Source organism: Urocampus carinirostris, chromosome 2, assembly GCF_059441175.1.
Source record: "Urocampus carinirostris isolate Australia breed hairy pipefish chromosome 2, RoL_Ucar_1.0, whole genome shotgun sequence".
Classification (NCBI taxonomy): Eukaryota; Metazoa; Chordata; class Actinopteri; order Syngnathiformes; family Syngnathidae; genus Urocampus; species Urocampus carinirostris.
In genome coordinates, this window is record NC_142350.1 from 5,486,042 (window position 1) to 5,506,778 (window position 20,737).

Here is a 20,737-nt window from a genome sequence, read left to right on the forward strand (position 1 = left end):
TTCTTTACACTTTGCACCAACCATATTTAATGCATGCACGAGATATTAAACAATAAAAAAGTCAAAGTTCTTAGCGCACTAGAGATACAGTACACGTAGTACTGTATGTTTACACACAAACTAGGAAGTAGAAGCCAGATTTGTTCTTTGGGGTGGAGGCTTGGTTACCTCTCACAGCGCCACCACAGGCTGGTAGCAGTGGAAAGAAGCACTACAGTTATGTCCTGTACTCGGGGGGAAAAAGACGCGCACAATACAGAATCTATCTTACAGCAATGTCCGGATATTTTCGACATTCCGAAAAAAATGTTCGTTTCTACTGTTATACGCAAGTCTGATGGTCGTAAGTAGGGAAGCGTGTGTAGTGCAATGACATTAGCAGCAAGACTGCAAAATTCAATCAACAGTGTGATAAAATCCAGTGGCCCTCTCACAATCAGTCTACAATAACATTCTCTGTAATGAAAGGGTAGAGAGCAGCCTATGCGTTTATGGGCTGTTTTGGCGAAACACTGTAAGGTAGTGCTTGTAGACTACCCTAAGTTGTTTACCTCGGAAAATATTGCAATTTTAATAGTACAATGACATTGGGAGCAACGTTGTGCAAAAATACAAACCAACAATGTCCTCTAGACTGGGCAGAGAGCATCCTATGATTTTCTAGGCTGTGCTAATGATTTTCTGAAGGGCAGTTATTGTAGACGTGTTTAAGTTGTATGTACCTTTGAATATAGTGCAATGACATTAGCAGCAATATTGGAGGATATTGCCATCTTTTGTTTTTGCACAGAATGGGAAGAAGCCATTATTTTCTGACCTGTGTTAATGACTTTCTGTAAGGTTCTGCTGTCGTGCTTGCAGCATATCTCACCGTTAAGTTGTATGCCAGAATACTCTCCACTGTGGTGCTTTAGAAATTTTATTGTTTAATTTGTTCATTCATTATTATTTATTGAGTCATCCATGTTGCCTGCAGGCACTTTGACACAAAACGAGATGATCTTCAAGCGCTTGCATCTGGGAACTGTTTCCTACGGTCCCGACACCATGGATGAGATCCAAAGTCATATCCTTCAGTCTTATGCTCAGGTTTGATTGTTTTACCTAAAAAAATCATTGTATTTAATTGATTTTATATTTTTTTTTAATGAAAAAAGAATGATTTCAATTTAGGGATCCACTAGCGGCATTGCCGGCGACTCTAAATCGCAGACGTCGGGCCCCAAAGTCCGCAAGAGTGTCAGTAGTCGCAGCCACGAAGCGGTGAAGGCCATCGCCCTGTGCCACAACGTCACACCGGTTTATGAAGCCAGCGCCGAGACTGAAACGGCAGAGGCCGACCAGGACTTCATCGACGACAACCGCACCTACCAGGCCTCCAGCCCTGACGAGGTGACCCCCACCCCTGAAACGGTTGTTAATGTATAACCAATGATCTAAATAACCATCTCGTGTGTCCGTTTACGAGCGATCGGTCAGAGGTTGTGGGCTCCCAAAGGAGGTGAAGCTATTTAAAAGTCTGAGCGGGCCCTTTAGAAAATGACTGGCTTGAAACCGAATGGAACGGAAAACTGTCCCTGAAGGCATTATTGATGTTTAGAAGCTGGAGACTGCCAAAATGCAATGAAATAATACATTTTGCTAAATAGCAGGCTATTACTTTATACGCCTTTTCTATGTACTTATTATTGCAGTAATCACTGGTTTTCACAGGCGTTTCCCTCCCAAAAGAACCCGAGATGGGCAACATCCATGAAGTACAAACTTTTTTTTTTTTTTTTTTTAACAATTAAATATTTGAATACTCCGGAGAACAAACCTTTTTACAGGCTCAAGCATTTGTTATACAAATAAAAGTACTGTATAAACATTTTTATGTTTTTACAAATTACTACTATACTGTCAAATAAATGGAGAGGGATACTTTTTAAGCCAATCATAATGCAGAAAAGAATGAACGATGCAAATCTGTGAAGTAGCCCAACCCTGAAAAGTAAACTGCATTATCGCGGGGGATAGTATTTTAAATTTAAAAAAAAATGTAAATTACAACACTATGGTTTTCATGATGATGTATTTCAATGTAATAGTTGAGTAGTAGTAGAGTAGTTTCCCGCATTTGGCTTTTTAATTCAAAGTACCCAAAGAATGTCTCCTGATGACAATCAAACCGCACGAGGCGGGGCTACATAACAGGACAACGAATTAAACTTAAAGATCATGCACAGGCCCAACCTACTAATTTTGATTGACAGCAGGTGTCATTCTTCTGGAAAACCACTTTCTGGGAAAAAAACATTCCAGGAATGACCTTTTCAAATTAAAAAAAGCTTTCTCCTTGAAATAAAACCAAATAATTGAAATTAAAATACATTACTAGGAAAAATGTAAGTTCTTGTATGTAAAAAAATATCTAGTTTTGAATTTGTATACTTTAATGACAGTAAGTATATATCTCTTTATAATGTCATAATTGCCTATTTGTTTGTTTACCAAAGGACACTTTTATTTATTGTATTTGGGCGCTCTTGTGATGTGGTCTCTTTTCTTTTTGTTATACTTTCAATAATGTGCAATAAAAACCCAAGATTACATCATTACATCATATTAAAAGAAGCCACAGTTTGTTTTGAAAATATCTAGATATCACCACACAATTGCAAAGATAGCCAAACAGGAAACAGTTGAGAGTAGAGCTAAATCTCTCCCCATTTTCCCCTGTCAGGAACTGATGTATACAATCATTTACACCCTCTCAACCACCGCCACTGCACCCCCAAATCAATCGACTTCCTCGGATTGATCAATATTTAATTTACCCGATGAGGTGACATGAGGGCCCCTTTCCCTTCTTCTGTTGTCTTTTGTCCTTCTGTTGTTTTGTGTGGTCGTCTACAGTTCATAATGATACATCAGTGGTCCACTACATTATATTGGCGTGCTCAACATTGGTAAAATGGAACTATTACTTATATTATTGTTTTTGTGATTGGTAAAGCCCACGTATGTATTATAAACTGACCCCTTGAAAATAAAATACTTAATTCATTTAAATAACAGACAAATACTATGTGAAAACACATTTATCAGGCCTCGTCCATATTTTCCCCCACTATTCCCTTTTCTACCCACTGAACTTTCTCATCCTAAAGTCTCCAAAAAGTGCCAGTAAGCCAACGAGCGAGTTTGTGGCCTCAGGTGGCGCTTGTGCAATGGACGGAGAGCGTAGGCCTCACCCTGGTGAATCGTGACTTGGCCTCCCTGCAGCTCAAGACGCCTGCCGGGCACATCCTGTCCTACGACATCTTGCAGATCTTCCCCTTCACCTCTGAGAGCAAACGCATGGGAATCATTGTCAGGGTAAGACGCCACAGAAATAATGTATCCTAGTCCGTTGGTTACGGTATCTGGGACTTATTTTTCTTCCACTGTTTCCTTCTCTAGACACTCATGTTAGACACTTGGCTGCAGGCCATGGGTCGTCGCTAGGCGCTATTGCTTGTTGCTATTGCTTGTTGCTCAGTGTAAATCAAGTTTGCTATGTCCATCAGTGTCACTCGCCTTCCTTCCACAGCCGGTCAAGCGTTTTAGTAGCTTCTCCCGCTGACAGTTAGGCAATTCAATTAAGAAGTATAAAAAAAATGCACTGGGTCATAAACATGATCTTAACGTGTAATTGGTTCTATGCCGCGATTCCGGCATGTTTAACTTTTTCCCCACTGTTTCTTTCTCTAGCCACTTGTATTCGAAAATTAGAGGCAGGCTATGGCTTGCTGTTGGCTGCTATTGTCCTGGTAACTGCCTTCCACTGCTGGTTATGCAAGCAAAGGTTGCTAAGTCCCGTGATTCAGGCGTCTGACTTCTTACCCACTGTTTCCTTCTCTAGCCACTGATATTAGCTATTTGGCTACATTCAGGGTCTGGTGATTCACAAATTTTGCTTTACTCTCGCAATCTCTTACCCGACTTTTTAGTAGATTCTCCTGCGAGCTGCTGAAGTTGGCCACCTTAAGTAGCTCTGACCAATTCAAGCTATTGGCTCTTTTCAGCTGATCCTGGTGCAACTAGGTTGCTCAGTCTTTTTGCAGTCACTGGCGGGACTTAACAGGGTCTATTATGTCCTATTGCTGGCTGAAATTCATCCTTGTTCATGCAAGAAAATATGGAATTTTGCTAACTGGTATCCGTAGGGGCTCTCTTCACTCAAGTTCCATTCTAAGCTACAACAACCTCTAGTGCTGAACTAGTTCACACTGTCACTTTCAGGTCTGACTGGCTACCAAGCTTGGTAGCTTTCCATTTATAACGACAAAAATACCCAGTGTAAAAACATTTAATTTCCTGTTTCATAAAAACTTACACTTTAATTTGAGATGACAATTCTGTTAATAATAAACACATAGTTGTTTTTCTGGGGGTGACATTCAGGAGGAGTCGACAGGAGACATCACATTTTACATGAAAGGCGCCGACGTTGCCATGGCGAGCATTGTTCAATACAACGACTGGCTGGAAGAGGAGGTAACCATGAAATCATATTTTCAAACACCAAGTCCGCATAAAAATCTAGTATACATTTTAAGAGCCGTTTATTTCCACCTCGATGTCATTTCGCCCTACTAAAAAGGACATCTGTCCAAAGATCAACGCACTGCGTCTGCGCCCGGTTGAAGTTCATAATAATCATATTGACATTATTGAGTCCTTTACCACCGGGGGCGGCTTTTGATTTAATTAGTGACCCAGATAGGGAGTAATTAGTTTCATTTTCACAAACGTCCGTTGCTAACAATGAACCCAACGGGCATTTTCGTCAATAACCAATTTAGCTCTCATAAGTATAAAAAAAAGTTTGTTTTATTGCATCCTCATTGACTACGTTTACATGCAATAATACGATTGGAACGGGAATATTGAATGTCTAGAGCAGGGGTCGGGAACCTTTTTGACTCAAAGAGCCATAAAAGCAAAAAATATTAATTTTATTTTGGGAAAGAGCCACACCATATATTATGAGACAAATTTACTAAATTGCTAAACCGGCGCCCCAGACAAAAGCTTAGTCTTCAGCACATTTATTTTTGATGATTTGATAAAAATTATGAAAAGAGAATAATGCCAGAGCCCCTGTCCGAAATTCAACAAACATACCACTTTAAACTTGTCTCTTTCTTGCAATTACTCAAGATCGGTTAAACTCCTTTTGACCCTTTTTTTCATACATATTGGTTTCAAAACCAGATGCAAGCATTTATTTTGTAAAAACGTCACAAAATTCTGAGAATAGGGAGCCTTATGTGCTTACCTTTGGCAAGAGATGGGAGGGAATGCTTGTACTTTTTGCATAGCTCCACCCATCCCTCCCACTCACCCAATCAAATGACTAAGTTCTCTTCTGGTGTTTTGGCGTATTTACAGTTCTGTGGATTCATCATAAAGTATCTGAACACTGAACACAGATTATATAGTGAACTTTTAAATAAAGGATTCTTTAGCGTTGTACAGCCAAAACGAGTTTTTTTTTCCCCCTTTTTTTTGTGTGACACCTTGACTGTAAATTGTAGTGAAAAACATGCCCTATATATACTGCAAAGTGTTACTTTCATATTTAGCTTTGGTTTGGCTTTGCGTGTACCTGAATAGGATTGACAACTCCGGTTTTGAACAAGATGGAGAAATTTTGCATGCAATCAAATTGGTCTCTGAGCCACAGATACTCATAGAAAGAGCCATATATGGCTCGCGAGCCATAGGTTCCCGACCCCTGGTCTAGAGCGTCCGAATGAACTGTTTAGATGCTAAGGCGAAACGAATAACTCCTTATACATATATAGCGAGCATTCCGATTACAATGGCGACGTCATTGCACTAATAGACGTCGTTCCCGCATTTAACATCAAACAAAGATTATTTCATTTATATCACTCGCTAAATTCAAGAAAGTACTGCGCATCTTTGCTCCAAAAGTGTGCTTCATTGCTGTGTCCTGTCTGATCACCAGGTGTGTTCCTACATGGCTTGCCAGAAGCGTAGACTTACACTATATATGGGTGAATACAACTGTGACATCCACTATACATGGGGTGTACGCCGTGGGGGCAGTCATTTATACCGAAATGTCCCAGAGAAATCCACAAATACACATGAGGCTTTTTAGAGAGTAAACTGCTGAAGTCTATCAATCATTCTTTTCTGTAGTACAAATCTTTCTGTGTTTTGGGCCATAGAAATATCCAAAGTGAGGGAAACCACAAGCAATCAGATTACACTAATGTGTAAATGTGCACGAGTAATTGAAAAATGAGAATCAGAATACTGCCAAATTTTCCATTTCCAATGAGATCATTGGCGGAATGTAAATGTACGCTATCTCAAACACAATATTTTGTGACTTTCTGTCAGACAGTTGTATTGGAACACTTAATTGTCCCTCATTATTTGCCACCAGTGCGGCAATATGGCCAGGGAAGGACTCCGAACGTTGGTGGTGGCCAAAAAGTCATTATCCGAGGAGCAGTACCAGGACTTTGAGGTACGAAGCCACCGTCGTCTCTAACCCATTATAGGTTAAATCCAGCCGACTTTTGCCGCAGAGCCGCTACAACCAGGCCAAGCTAAGCATCCACGACCGCACCCTCAAAGTGGCAGCGGTGGTGGAGAGTCTGGAGAGGGAGATGGAGCTTCTCTGCCTGACCGGCGTGGAGGACCAGCTGCAGATTGACGTCAGGCCCACGCTTGAGTTGCTCAGGAACGCCGGCATCAAGGTGAGTCGATAAGAACAAAAATGTAATGTAAACAGTAACTTTTTTTAAAATTAATTTATTTATTTATTTATTTTTTTAGATCTGGATGCTGACCGGAGACAAACTAGAAACAGCCACCTGCATTGCCAAAAGCTCTCATTTGGTTTCCAGGAATCAAGACATTCACGTTTTCCGACCGGTAGGACCCTTTTTCTTGAGTTAGAGGAGAGGTGAAAAAATAGCATTGCTTTGGTGGCTGGCTTCACTTTAGCAGCTAGCATCACTATCCCTTACCTTTTTGAAGCATCTAGCTAATGGTCAGAAATTTGGGCTGATGGTCAGAAATGTGCTAATTGGTCACAAAAAAATCCTAGTTTCGAGTTCTGACAAATTCAAGATAATTGAAAAAAAAAACACATAATGCCAAATGTAACACAATTTGTTAAAAATGACAATGGTATGTGTAACCTTTAGTATTAAACTTTGTTTAGAAAGTAGATAGCAGATGTAGGTGGTAGATATAGTTTCTAAATGTCTGATTTTTGGGGAGGTATTTAATCAAAAATGTGCTAGTTTGTCGCAAAAACATTTTTTAAGAACTTTGATAAATTCCAACTGATTTTGTTTGATGAAAAAACAATACCAAAGATAATGCCATTTGATAGGACTGATGCATTTTTCAAGGCACATTTGACCTTAAGTATGTCAAGTCATGTTTATTTGTATAGCCTTTAATAACAAAGAGTCTCAAAGGGCTGCACAGATTAAAGACTCTTGCAAACTACAGACTATTATGACACCATCCCCTCATCTAAAACCTACACGAGGGCAAATAAAACACATATTATCAACATAAAATATAGGTTATTCGTATGCTATAGAGTAGAAGTGTGTTTTAAGCTTAGATTTAAACATTTCCACTGAGGTTGCAGATCGAATCTCAGGGGGAGGAGCATTCCACAGCACCGGGGCCCGGATAGAGAACACTGTAGAACAGGGGTCGGGAACCTATGGCTCGCAAGCCATATATGGCTCTTTCTACGAGTATCTGTGGCTCAGAGACAGATTTGATTGCATGCAAAATTTCTCCATCTTGTCCAAAAGTTGTTTTCGTCTATCCTATTAAGTTACGCGTAATGCTAAACCGAAACTTACTGACAAACGATTACTTCGCAGTATATATATGGCACGTTTTTCACTACAATTTACAGTCAAGGTGTCACACAAAAAAATGGGGGAAAAAAAAACTCGTTTTAGCTGTACAACGCTAAAGAATCCTTTTATATAAAAGTTCACTATGTAATCTGTGTTCAGTGTTCAGATACCTTATGATGAATCCACAGAACTGTAAATACGCCAAAACACTGGAAGAGAACTTAGTCATTTGATTGGGTGAGTGGGAGGGATGGGTGGAGCTATGCAAAAAGTACAAGCACTCCTTCCCATCTCTCGCCAAAGTTAAGCACATAAGGCTCCCTATTCTCAGAATGTTGTGACGTTTTTTACAAAATAAATGCTTGCATCTGGTTTTGAAACCAATATGTATGATAAAAAAGGGTCAAAAGGAGTTTAACCGATCTTGAGTCATTGCAAGAAAGAGACAAGTTTAAAGTGGTATGTTTGTTGATTTTGGGACAGGGGCTCTGGCATTATTCTCTTTTCATAATTTGTATCAAATCATCAAAAATAAATGTGCTGAAGACTAAGCTTTTGTCTCATAATATATGGTGTGGCTCTTTCCCAAAATAAAATTAATATTTTTTGCTTTTATGGCTCTTTGAGTCAAAAAGGTTCCCGACCCCTGCTGTAGAACCTGCGGATCTCTTCTTGGCCCTTGGGATCACTAGTAGACCAGCGTTGTCAGAGCGAAGGCTCCGGACCAGAACATAGGGGGAAATTACATCTGAAAGATATGAGGGAGCAAGCCCATGCATGATTTTGTATAATACCAACAGAACCTTAAAATCACATTTTAAGCTAACAGGGAGCCAATGCAGGTTAGCTAAAATCGGGGTAATGTAATCAAACTTTCTTGTTTTAGTTAAAAGCCTTGCTGCAGCATTTTGGACCAGCTGAAGGCTCTTGATTTTGGACTTCGGGAGACCGGAGAGTAGTGCATTACAGTAATCGAGACGGGAAGTAACAAATCTCCGCATCTGACTGAGACAGCATAGGACGAATTTTAGCAATGTTGCAAAGATGGAAGAAAGCTGTTCTAGTAATATTCTTCACGTGTGTTTGAAGGGATAGATCGGGGTCAAATATGACACTTACATTTTTGACTGAGTCACACTGGGTGATATTACATTTGTCAATGTTCAGAGCAGTTTTTGAGAACAAGTCATGGCATTTATATAAACCAATAACTCACATTTCGGTCTTTTCAGAGTTAAGGCGCAAGAAGTTGAGTGACATCCATTCTTTTATCTCAGTGAGCCAGGCCTCCAAATTTCCACAGTTTAGTGTGGCAGATTCCTCCATCTGCATAGCAATGGAAAATGATATTATACTTGCGAATAATATAACCTAATGGAAGCATGTAAATGCTGAAAAGAAGGGGGCCGAGTACTGAACCCTTCAGAACACCACAGGTAACACCAAATGAAACCCTGCTCAGAAAGTAAATAACATATATTTTAGATATAGTTCCCAAAATGTCAGATTTTGGGGAGATACATTTTGATTCAAATATGCTCATTAGTTGCAAAAAAAAATTCTTTAAGATTTGTGATAAATGTAAAGAGTATTTGGTTTTTAAAAGAATAATGCCCATCAGGTGTCCACCAGAGGCGAAGCCCACCTGGAGCTAAACGCCTTTCGCAGGAAGCACGACTGCGCCCTTGTGATCTCCGGCGATTCTCTATCGGTGTGCTTGCGTTACTACGAGCACGAGTTTGTGGAGCTGGCGTGCCAGTGCCCGGCCGTTGTGTGCTGCCGATGTTCGCCCACTCAGAAGGCGCAGATCGTCACTTTGCTCCAGCTGCACACGGCCAATAGGACCTGTGCCATTGGTCAGACATGACGGATTATTTCTCAATTAAGAAGTTCTGTGTTGATAAGTGTTTTTTTTTTCTCTTAGGTGACGGCGGGAACGATGTAAGCATGATTCAGGCTGCCGACTGTGGTATCGGAATTGAAGGAAAGGTAATTAACCCTTCACCTGAGAGCAGTTAAGAGAGCAGTTCAGTCCCATATATTTTTAGAAGTATTGTCCACGAGTGCCATAACGTAAAAATATGTTTTTTGGGTTTTATTTAGCCTTTGGGAATGGTTTTAGTAAGAAAAATCACTGATAGGTGGCAGCAGTGGCTTTGATCAGATCCTTGTCCACACTTCGAGGACCACCCCACTTGCTAGTCTTGCTTTCTGTATCCAGCAATTAAAGTGTGTAGACGGTAGGGATGCACGATTAACCGAAATCAAACCGATATCGCGATGTGACGTAGTGCGATAGTGTAACCACAAACTACTGCGTTTATTTTCAAGGATTCGTAGTTCCACTTTGTTAATTGATTGATTGAGTGTTTGGCCAACAAGAGCTGTTACATATCGGGGTTTAACACCGCCAGCCAATCAAAAGCAGGTTTTAATGGCACCAACCAATAAAGGCGAGGCAAATTTTTGCAAGATGTGAGTGCACGCCTTTGCCAGTCAGCCTAATAGCACTTACACAAATGGCCACCAAAACAAACGCCACAGCTCGTAGTTTTAGTGGCTCGTTACATTAAAAATAAATTCATTTATTCAATCTGATTCTGAGGAAAGTCAGAAAAGCGCAAAGAAAAGCGGGTGCCGCCTGGATTTTTACGACCGGGAATTGACTGAGGCGGCATCAGATGGCTAAGCTAACAGCTAGGCTAACAACTCTTAAGCCACCACTGCCGAACGTGGCTAGTCACAAACGCCATTACCAGGAAAGCAGACAACTTTGAGCTACCACTCGTGGAAAACCGATACTTTTGTGACTTTTGCATTTTAATCATCAGAGACATTGCAGAAGTCGCGGGGACCCGACTCTAGCGTGTATCTTGCCAGTACCTTAATTGTTTATTTACACTGAAAGCAATAACCCTCCAATTTTGTTGTCCTTTTGTAAAAGGACAATAAAGACCATTTATTCAACTGCAATTCTGTTTTATTTGTACATCTATAGTTGATATTTTGTAACTCTTTCTCTAAGTACGTTGTCTCAAGTTATGTTTGCATGTCACTATGTTTGTTTTCCCAGAAAAAAAACCTAGCACAGAAAATGCACTTTTCTACTAAATTGAAAATTGGATCGAAACTGCAATTTAGGTCTGAAAAAAAATCGCAATTGGGTTTTTTTCCAAAATCGTGCAACCCTAGTTTCATTATTTCCTTTTTTCAAAGTTTATTAATGATACAGGTTTACTTTGTTTGGTGTGGGTTATTTTAAGCGTGCAAAGTTTATCTTTTATAGTGTGCAAATGTTCTTGATTTTTTTTTTTAATGAGTTCATTATTTCCTTTTTTCAAATGTTATTTATGTTAGAGGTTGACTTTGTTTGGTTAAAAAGAAATGTCCAAGTAAATAATTTAAATGATATTTTGTGAGATGTATTCATTTTGAAAATTGTGTAGACTGGACCATTATTTTAATGAGCATGAAGCGCTATCTATTACAATTCACAGGTAGATAGGTACTGTACCTACACCGATTGATGAATCATTAAGTAAAAAACTGTCAACAGACACCAACCCTAAAAAAGCTCCCCAGAAGAGAACGCTGTTTTCTCAAGGTTAAGCATGTCAATATGATTGAGTACTTACAAAAAAAAAACAACTAGCACATGAAACAAAAAACAAAATCGCATCAAAAACGCAATACTGGTCTGAAAAATTGCAATTAGGTTTTCTTCCTAAATTGTGCGGCCCTAGTAGACGGCTCCATATGGCGAGTAGGTAGTGAATCAGTGTGTGAGATAAACGAATGTATGGATAAATACAGTTATTTATTTTTCAATTTTTTAAATTTGTATTATTATTATTTTTATTTTTAAGAAATTTTGTAGGCCTTAAGAAATGAATATGAATGTCAAAGATTGGCTGGCACTGGATCTTCTCTTTTGATAGAAATGTCTGGCATTGAATAAGTTTAAAACAAGGCCAGGAGGAAAGAAATATGATCGATTTAATCTTAGAATCTGCCAAAAGTCTCAAATCTGATATGCCATTGCCAGGAATTTCAAACTCAATTTACTTATTTTTTGAATCAAAATTAATTTCTGATAGATTTTTTTTTTTTTTTACAACCAACAGGCCTTAAATAATTCACACAGTCCGCCCCTTTAAACTTTCACATTAAGGCAAAGGGCCTCAAACTATAATCAAGTTGGCTGCAATTGGCTCCAGGGCCGCTAGTTCGAGACCACTGCTGCAGGCTTATCCATTCTCCCTAATATCGTTGCTGCTATTTCAAAATGACATACCTCCACTTTTTTGCAATTTTTCTCCTTGTAAACCTGCATGCAAAAAATAACAAAAATGACAATGTTGAATAGCATTGACAACATACATTTATGGAAATACACACAGACATTTACATATGCATTTTTTAAAAATGTCAACAAATAGACCATTGTATCCAGCTCAGAATTAAAACAAAGTAATATGTAATATATTCCCCTTTCTAAGCACTATATTTAATACTGTACATTAAAAACTGCAATAGGGCTAGCTCAAAAGTGTTATTACATGAAATTTGATAAATATCTTGATGAATAATATAAATACATGATAAACAAGAAGCAGGTAAAAGAAAACGCACAAAGGGACAAAACAACATTTTTTGACAAGTTGTTGGGGCTTGACGTGACCATGATTTGTGAACTTTATCTACCATTGTATTTGTACAATCATTTTTAACATTTCTGTTTGGCTGGCTGGTTTAAAAGGTTTTGACGGCCACGTGTAGCCCATTTTTTTGTGACTCTGACAGGAAGGAAAGCAAGCATCACTGGCGGCCGACTTTTCCATCACACAGTTTAAGCACATCGGCCGCCTTCTCATGGTGCACGGCAGGAACAGCTACAAGCGCTCAGCGGCCCTCGGACAATTTGTCATGCATCGCGGGATGATCATCTCTGCAATGCAGGTACCTTTAGCCTCTTCAAGTTGTAGTTCTGATCCACTGTGTATTAAATCCCGACCCTTAGTGGTGTAGCTTCTTCTGTTAGTTGTATAAGTTATTCACCTAAACCAGCTCTGACTAACTCCAGCTATTGGCTGTTCTGGGTGTTTCCATTCTTTTTTTGTTGTTAGTGTGGTTTAAAACCTGCTTTCATGTCCTGTCACTGGATGGAATTCATCCTTTCTCATGTAAGAAAATATGGACTTAAGATTCAAAATTTTGCCACGTGGTATCCTTCTGTAATGTCCTCTTCAAATGCACACATTTCAGTTCCGTTCTAAGCTACAACGACCTCTAGTGGGGAATTACTACACTCAGTCGATTTAAGACAATGTCATTTTGACATTTTTCCCCCCTCCAACAGGCTGTCTTCTCGTCAATTTTCTACTTTGCTTCCGTTCCCTTGTATCAAGGATTCCTCATGGTTGGGTATGTATTGTTATCTCTTAAATTAATATATACCCAGTCAAGGCACCGCGGCATTTTTTTTTCCAGATGAAGGGTTTGCAGCATGGGTGTATATAAAACCGATAGCTGCCAAAGATGACATCACATTTATCAGCTCGATAGAAAAAAGGCGAGTCACTTGACGCCACGTTATAATATTCAATTAGCCCACACTGCTTCAAAGATTCTACAGGGTTTCCCCAAGATCTTAAAATCATGGAAACATCTTACATTTGATAACCGCAAATTTAGGATTTGAAAAGGTCTTGAATTTTTTGTACATGTCCTAAATTTGACTCTCAGATGTCTTAAATTGTTCCTGTCTTATCTGCGTAATGGAGCCAATAATTGTATAATAAGTGAACTAATAAAAGTATACAACGTTGTTTTGGAAAATCATTTTTCATTTTCTATGGATCTCTGACCAGTAAATGCAATTTCCTGGTTGGTAAGTCTAGATTTCCGCGTTTTTGGAAATATCAGCATTACTTTAGAGCTCTACGTACAGTTAGTTTCTAACCCGCGGTCGTTGTCGGAGTAACTTTGCAATGGAAAAGTGTAGGTTTAACCCATTGAGTTTGAGTGATTTAAAGTATAACTCTGCTCTGGCTGTACCAGGGAATAAGTGGGAAGGTTCACTCTGCTGGCGTCGAGCGCCGGAGTCCATCACAACTTGGCGCCCACTCCAGCGTCTGTATGCCAGAATTAGGTGCAAGATTAGTCTTGAATTTCATTGGATGTGGTCTTGAAAAGGTCTTTAAGTCTTAAACTTGAACGGAAAATCCTAGGCGAACCCTCTTCTTAGCCTGTATGTTCCTCATTTATATATAATATATATTGATTTTCTATACAACTTGGTCGATTCTCCTCTACACCTCTTCTTAATGTGCAGGAGGCGATGGACAGCTCGACCATAATCAGTCACATGGCACTGGCTGTTGTGATTGTACAGGCTTTTGAACGTTTGGGAGTACTTTTGAGTTTTGTTGTTGAATCGAAGTTTTTCCTTTTTTTTGGCCAATTTAATTAGGGTTGCCACTTGTTGATAAAGATTGACAGTCATCTGATCAAGTCCTCAAACGAGTATCTTAATCATGACTCAATCTGTAGTGCAGTTAAAATATTTGTTTTGTACTCATTTAGCAAGTTATAGCTGCCATTGATTCTCTGACGGGAACTCCATTTTCATAATTGGATTAACATTACATTTGCCATCTGTAGCATTTGTATATTTATGTTTATTTAGGATAGCTATTAATATGTACACAACTTAATAAGAATGAGTGATATATTTTTCTTAGCCAAGGCATGTGTGAAATTAGGTATTTTAGCATTTCCATTATGTTTGCAGCTGATCAAGGTCATGTAAAGATTAGCAAAGGCTAATTGACAACTTAAGTCCCTGATTTTGTGCATTACAGTCTAAAACTAAAACTTATTTCAGGGAACTTTCCCTCTCTACCTTTTTGACTTTGAACTTTCTGTGTGCAGCTATGCCACCATTTACACCATGTTCCCAGTCTTCTCACTGGTCCTGGATCAGGACGTGAAGCCGGAAATGGCACTCCTCTACCCTGAGCTCTACAAGGATCTAACCAAGGGTCGCTCTCTTTCCTTCAAGACCTTCCTCATATGGGTTTTTGTCAGCGTCTATCAAGGTATAGTGATTGTTTTTTTCATGTCTGGGCCCAGGATGTGCCCCCTCCGCTTCCGAGGGTCCGTTTCTCAGTGTCTTAAGTTTCCTGTCGCCGTCCGCCGATGCAATACCTGTAAAAGGATAGTTAGGTAATGGCTAAGCCTGGCAGCCATCAGGAAAGGTCTGCGCTTCTGCTCAGGCGTGACTCCCTGACAATTTAATTAAAGGCCTAGTGACTGAGGAAGAAAAGTGCTTAGGTAATTTTTACCTGATAGAATGTCGTTATGTAACCGCGGAATCTGAAATGTGAAGTTAGGGAGATATTTATTTCTAATGTGAAGCGGGGGCGGGGTAAACGTGGCTTAGCGTTTCGGCTATTGGTTAATTGATGAGTGAACCAATCAACTGCAGTCCCTTTGCCACTAATAATGCCGTCTATTTCGGTATTCATTTTGTCATGTGTTTTGTCGTGGAATTTGTTTTTTGACCCGCCCCTGCGTTTGGATAACATTTGTTTGACATATTCCAAGACAAACTTTCTTGTTTTGTTCACTGTGAGCTATTTTGTTTCGCAACATATACCGCGTCTTCTTTTTTTGTTTTGTTGATATAAATCTAGTTAGTTTTGTTTTTTTATGTGGTCTTTTTATTAATATTTAATTATTTTGTATCAAGTTATTTTGTGTATAAAAGTTAATTCATTCTAACAGTATTTAGGGGTGAACAGTGGAATGAAAAAAGTCAAAGCCGCGCTGCCACGAGCGGCTGCCTTTTCCAGCAGCTGCCCTGTTGTTTTATTGTCTGCTCCTATCTTCGGTGTTTTTTTCTTCCCGTTTTGACAACTACACCATGGATTACTTCTATCCTATGGACATGGGTTTTAACGCACAAGAAATGCGTTTATTCAAGGAATTTCAACTCCTTGCCCTTAAGATTTCTCGTCCTGGCGTGATGAAGGGGCCTATGGTGGAGGAAAAGCCGGAGCTAGCGAAGCGGCTAGCGGCGTTATAAGTCTTCGGTACCATCCGTAATCATGGTAAATGCGAACTCACGACCAAATAAGATCATCGAGTGCTGGTGGAAAACATTGAAGCGGACATGGAGCGCAGTTGCTGTGTTTTGCAGAAACGTGGCTCACGTTTAGCATTCCGGACGCTAACGTGTAGCCACCCGGAGCTACCCGGAGCAATCCGGCTTCAACGCCGCTAAACAGAGACACGAAAACCGGGGAGAATCGGAGAGGAGGCGGACTTGCTAACACGAGGTGGTGTATCCCTGAATTTTCACAAAGAAAAGTTTTCCATCTGCCGCAGGGATGTCGAAATTTTGGACTGACGTGACGTCATCCACTTCGCTACAAGCACCCCTAGGGCATCATGTTCATCTGTTAATAAACAACAGGGTAGACTGCTGGAAGTGTGAATTTCCCTACGGGGATGAATAAAGTATCTATCTATCTAAATCATTGTTTCTGCAATGTTTTCCTCAAATGTTGTACACTTTCCGGCCACCAGGCGGCATCCTGATGTACGGTGGGCTTCTTCTGTTCGAGTCTGACTTTGTACACGTTGTGGCCATCTCCTTCACGGCGTTAATCCTGACCGAGCTGCTGATGGTGGCGCTAACGGTGTGCACTTGGCACTGGCTGATGGTGGTGGCCGAGTTCTTCAGCCTGGCCTGCTACTTGGCATCGCTTGCCTTCCTCAATGAGTATTTTGGTGAGATACGCCATAAAAACATGAATGTTTTGTTTGTGTCTTTGTGCTAACTTTGATGTTCTTCTGACTCAGGTATAGGCAGGCTGCCGTTTGGAGCGTTTGTTGGTAGGTGGTCTCAAGCTGTTCGTTTTTTCTGAGTTAGGAATTTGTAACAATAGCATGCAGGTCTATGATTTGAATTATTTGACATCCCTTTTGGGTTTACCTGTTATCCTGTTATTGGATTTGAAGAAATGAATAGCCTTTATATACAATAAATACAACAAAAATGGAGCGCTTCTCCTTTTAGTGCAAAGTAAGACGAATTCCAACCCCGAAAATCGTTTTGAGCCGAGAAAGTGAAACAAAATGTTATACCGATGTTTTGATCAAGAATTATGGGTTCAAGTTATAGACACGTGCATGTTATACACAATTAAATAATATGGTATTTCCTCTAGACCCCATTTCACCTTGTTTACCCCTCACCCATTTTTATGCCTGGACTTAAAACGATAAAACTTGTGAAACAATAAAAACATATAAAACAATATATTAATCATATATGATAAATATTTATATATTCACAGTGGCAGTTGTACTATACATTGTGCTCACGAGCGCTGTAGGGGGTTTTGGGGTTTTTAAGGGTTATTGTTCTATCTTCGTTATTCATTATCCATTATCCGTTATCGGTCAATTCATAATATGCTACAAAGCCAAGGAGCCGGGACTCTTACTTTCAGCCAAAAGGCCAAGCTAAGATCCTAGTCCTAAAGCCTTGTTGCGATCATTGCGAATGCACCGTATGCACCGTTAACATATCGGCACAGTCCGATACTCACAGCCGGCCTGCAGTACACAAATTCAGAACCATAGTCCAGGCCAGGTATCTCCCGAGCGCTGTAGATGGGAGTTTAGGATGGTAATGGATTTTTTAACTGTTTGATATCATTGTCCTTGAAATGGCACACTACTTCAAAGCCCCCTGTGTGTTATACTGACCCCTAGTGCTATAAAATACTTAATTCGTTTAAATAAATGAGAAAAGAAAATCCAAGCAAATCTATATGCATGCGATTGTCGCAGTGTGCTGTGATTCCTGCATCGGGTGGTTTTCCCCTGCTGTTTCTTTTTCTAGCCTCTCATGTTAGCCACTTGTCTGCAGGCTATGGCTCACCGCTAGCTGTCATTGTTGCAGTTATCCTCCATGCATATATTTTCCTCTCCGTTTCTTTAATCTGTTATTTATTTACTCATGTATTCATTTATTAACTCACCATCCCTTTAAGAATCAATACCATTTTACAACAGTAATACATAATTATAATTAAAGATGAACACATTTTATTTGTTAGATACTATAATAAAAACCAACTGTTGTCTGAGTCACACATTTAATTTGAGACTTACTTTTAATATATTTAAGACAATAATTTTAACTTTATTTTGAACCAACAGACTGCTTTAATTTTATATATTATATTTGTATGTTTTTAGTTTTTGTTGTTGCTTATTTAAACATCCACTGAACCACTTAATTTATTCAGCCTAATTAACCAGCTATATTTAACAATTATTATACATTATATTTGAAATATTGTTGTTTTTTTTTTACATATTTTTTTTTATTTGAATTGTATTTTAAATGGGCAGATTGCAGTGAACCCATTTATGTTATATCTTTATATTTTCTTGTATATTTGTATTCAGTTACACTATTGATTTATTCTGCCTAATTAACCAGCTATATTTTATTGTAATCAAACATTACATAGTAAAGATTTTCTTGGCCACTAATAACCATTCCAATTCAGTTTAGTTGGTGCTGTACTAATCTTGTCCATTTTTAGTTTGAAACATTTTATTGACACTTTTAACAGCAATTAAACATATTCACAATTTCATTGTATCATTTTCTAACAATATGAGGTTTGAACAATTTTTGTTGACATTTTTAACAGCAATTAAACACATTCACAATTTCATTATATCATATTTTAAGAATATGGGGTTTGAACTAATCTTGTCCATAAGGTAGCAGTAGAACCTTACAATTGTCTGAAATTCCCGTAATCCTATCTGTTTTTCACTATATTTTGTGGGGGGGTTTTCAGACTTGGCCTTTATCGCCACCTGGCCTTTCCTGTGGAAGGTTTCTTCCATCACTCTCATCAGCTGCCTGCCGCTTTACATCATCAAGTACCTCAAGCGCAAATTCTCCCCATCCAGCTACTCCAAACTGGCCTCCTGAGACCACCCCCAGACCAGACCTTTTTTTTTTTTTCAATCTCCGTTGGATATGGAGGTTAGTGATCAACTGGAGCTTTTTTTGTATTACTTGAAAAACATCAGCACAAAAATTGATTATACTATCGCTTTTATACTTTTATATACAATGTTTAAGTGTTTTTTTTTTTGTTTTTTTTAAGTCACAAGTGCAATCAGAGTTGCCCGGAATGAGTTTTATCATTCCATTTGGAAGAACATATTATTTTTCAAGTGTTAAAAGAAAGACATTCCTGGAAATATAAAGAGAAAAGAAAAAGTTGTGTTAATTCTTGAAACTTTTCCAGTATTTCATTCCTGTGTTGAGTCGCAATGTTGGTGAATGTCTTTGTTTTCGTCTCGCACTCCGAGTTCAAACTGTGTTGCTGCTGAAGCTGCTGTTTTTCCTTGAATGAAAATAAATAAATGATTGAATATATGGATTTTGAAGTCCGAGCTGCAGTGTTGCCGTAAGGCCACCTGGGGAAGACAAACACCAACTCTTTCACAGGTAAGATCATTCATTCTTACACTTTCATCTTTTTAAAATTAAGATTATTGTTGACAGAATAATGTACTCTAATATTTATATTAAATGATAAATTTTTGACAATATTTGTATTTTTCATACAAGATTTATAAAACTAAAATTTAGAGAATGCGTTTAAAGCCTATGAAGTTGGTCTGCCTTTGTAAATCTAAAAAAAAAACCACAATACCAATTAAGTACCCGATATACACAAATAAAGCATTTATCCTCTGAATTAAAAATTCCCCTACACGAAAAAAAATGCACTTCAAAGTCCGCCATGAAGTAATTTTAGTTTGAAAAGCATTTTTATTTGCTGTATCTCAAAGTTAGTGTATTTTTATACATTAAGGATGATTGTTTGCAGACGACCTGTTGGTAATGCTGAAGGAACCTTCGTTATCAATACCACCACTGTTGGAGAGCCTTAAAATATATGGAGAAGTAGCAGGGTATTCAAATAATGAGAGCAAATCAATAGCATTGATGATATCAGGAAAATGTCCAACAGAGGTGATTGAAAGATTTGATTTTAAATGGACAAATAAAGGGTTTAAATATTTGGGGGTGACCATTACACCACATTCCACACAGCTGTTTGATGCAAATTATGGAATGTTGATAAAAGAAATAAGGAAAGATTTGGAAAAATGGGAAATTTTGCCCTTAAGTCTTTTCGGAAGGATAGAAACAATTAGAATGAACATATTACCAAGACTATTATTTCTGTTTCAATCCCTTCCAATTCTGATTCCGGCATCCACATTTAAAATGTTAAAAAAATTGATAACAAAATTCCTTTGGCAAAACAAGAAACCTAGAATAAAATACAAAACCCTGTTAGCTCCTAAAGAAAAAGGGGGCCTAGACCTACCCAATATTAAATATTACTATTGGGCAGCTCAAATTAAAGCACTCATCTTGTGGATTACTACAGACAAAGATACGATATGGGTGGACATGGAGCAGCGATCTTGTCCAAATATGCCTGTGGAATCGTTACCATACATATCAGTCACGAGGTGGAAGAAACAAAATCCAGAATGAATGGATTAAAGGAACTATTAAAACTTGGTCAACAATACAAAAAAAAATAAAAATATCAAGATCTGTGAATAGGGCTACCAAAATAGCGAAAAACCCAGACTTTAAACCTGGGGTTATGGAGGTAGGGTTTCAAAAATGGGCCCAAAAAGGACTGATGTTGATTACCCAAGTATTGGAAGCACAGGCAATGAAATCATTCGAACAACTCCAACAAGAATTT

At 38.7% G+C, this 20,737-nt stretch overlaps 1 protein-coding gene across 1 annotated transcript in view; it reads left to right on the top strand.

Annotated features, from left to right (window-relative positions):
- The window catches only part of atp9b (ATPase phospholipid transporting 9B), a 48,727-nt gene extending 29,343 nt beyond the window's left edge, over positions 1–19,384 (top strand). Inside the window, exons 14-28 of the mRNA XM_088328527.1 lie at positions 977–1,089; positions 1,174–1,392; positions 3,199–3,360; positions 4,429–4,521; positions 6,449–6,532; positions 6,594–6,764; positions 6,844–6,942; positions 9,520–9,754; positions 9,823–9,887; positions 12,702–12,857; positions 13,258–13,322; positions 14,832–14,998; positions 16,491–16,694; positions 16,767–16,799; positions 18,791–19,384. Coding sequence (XP_088184653.1) covers positions 977–1,089; positions 1,174–1,392; positions 3,199–3,360; positions 4,429–4,521; positions 6,449–6,532; positions 6,594–6,764; positions 6,844–6,942; positions 9,520–9,754; positions 9,823–9,887; positions 12,702–12,857; positions 13,258–13,322; positions 14,832–14,998; positions 16,491–16,694; positions 16,767–16,799; positions 18,791–18,927 — 2,003 coding nt within the window. The 3' untranslated portion in view covers positions 18,928–19,384. The remainder of the gene's footprint in view (positions 1–976; positions 1,090–1,173; positions 1,393–3,198; positions 3,361–4,428; positions 4,522–6,448; positions 6,533–6,593; positions 6,765–6,843; positions 6,943–9,519; positions 9,755–9,822; positions 9,888–12,701; positions 12,858–13,257; positions 13,323–14,831; positions 14,999–16,490; positions 16,695–16,766; positions 16,800–18,790) is intronic.
- The last annotated feature ends 1,353 nt before the right edge of the window (positions 19,385–20,737 follow it).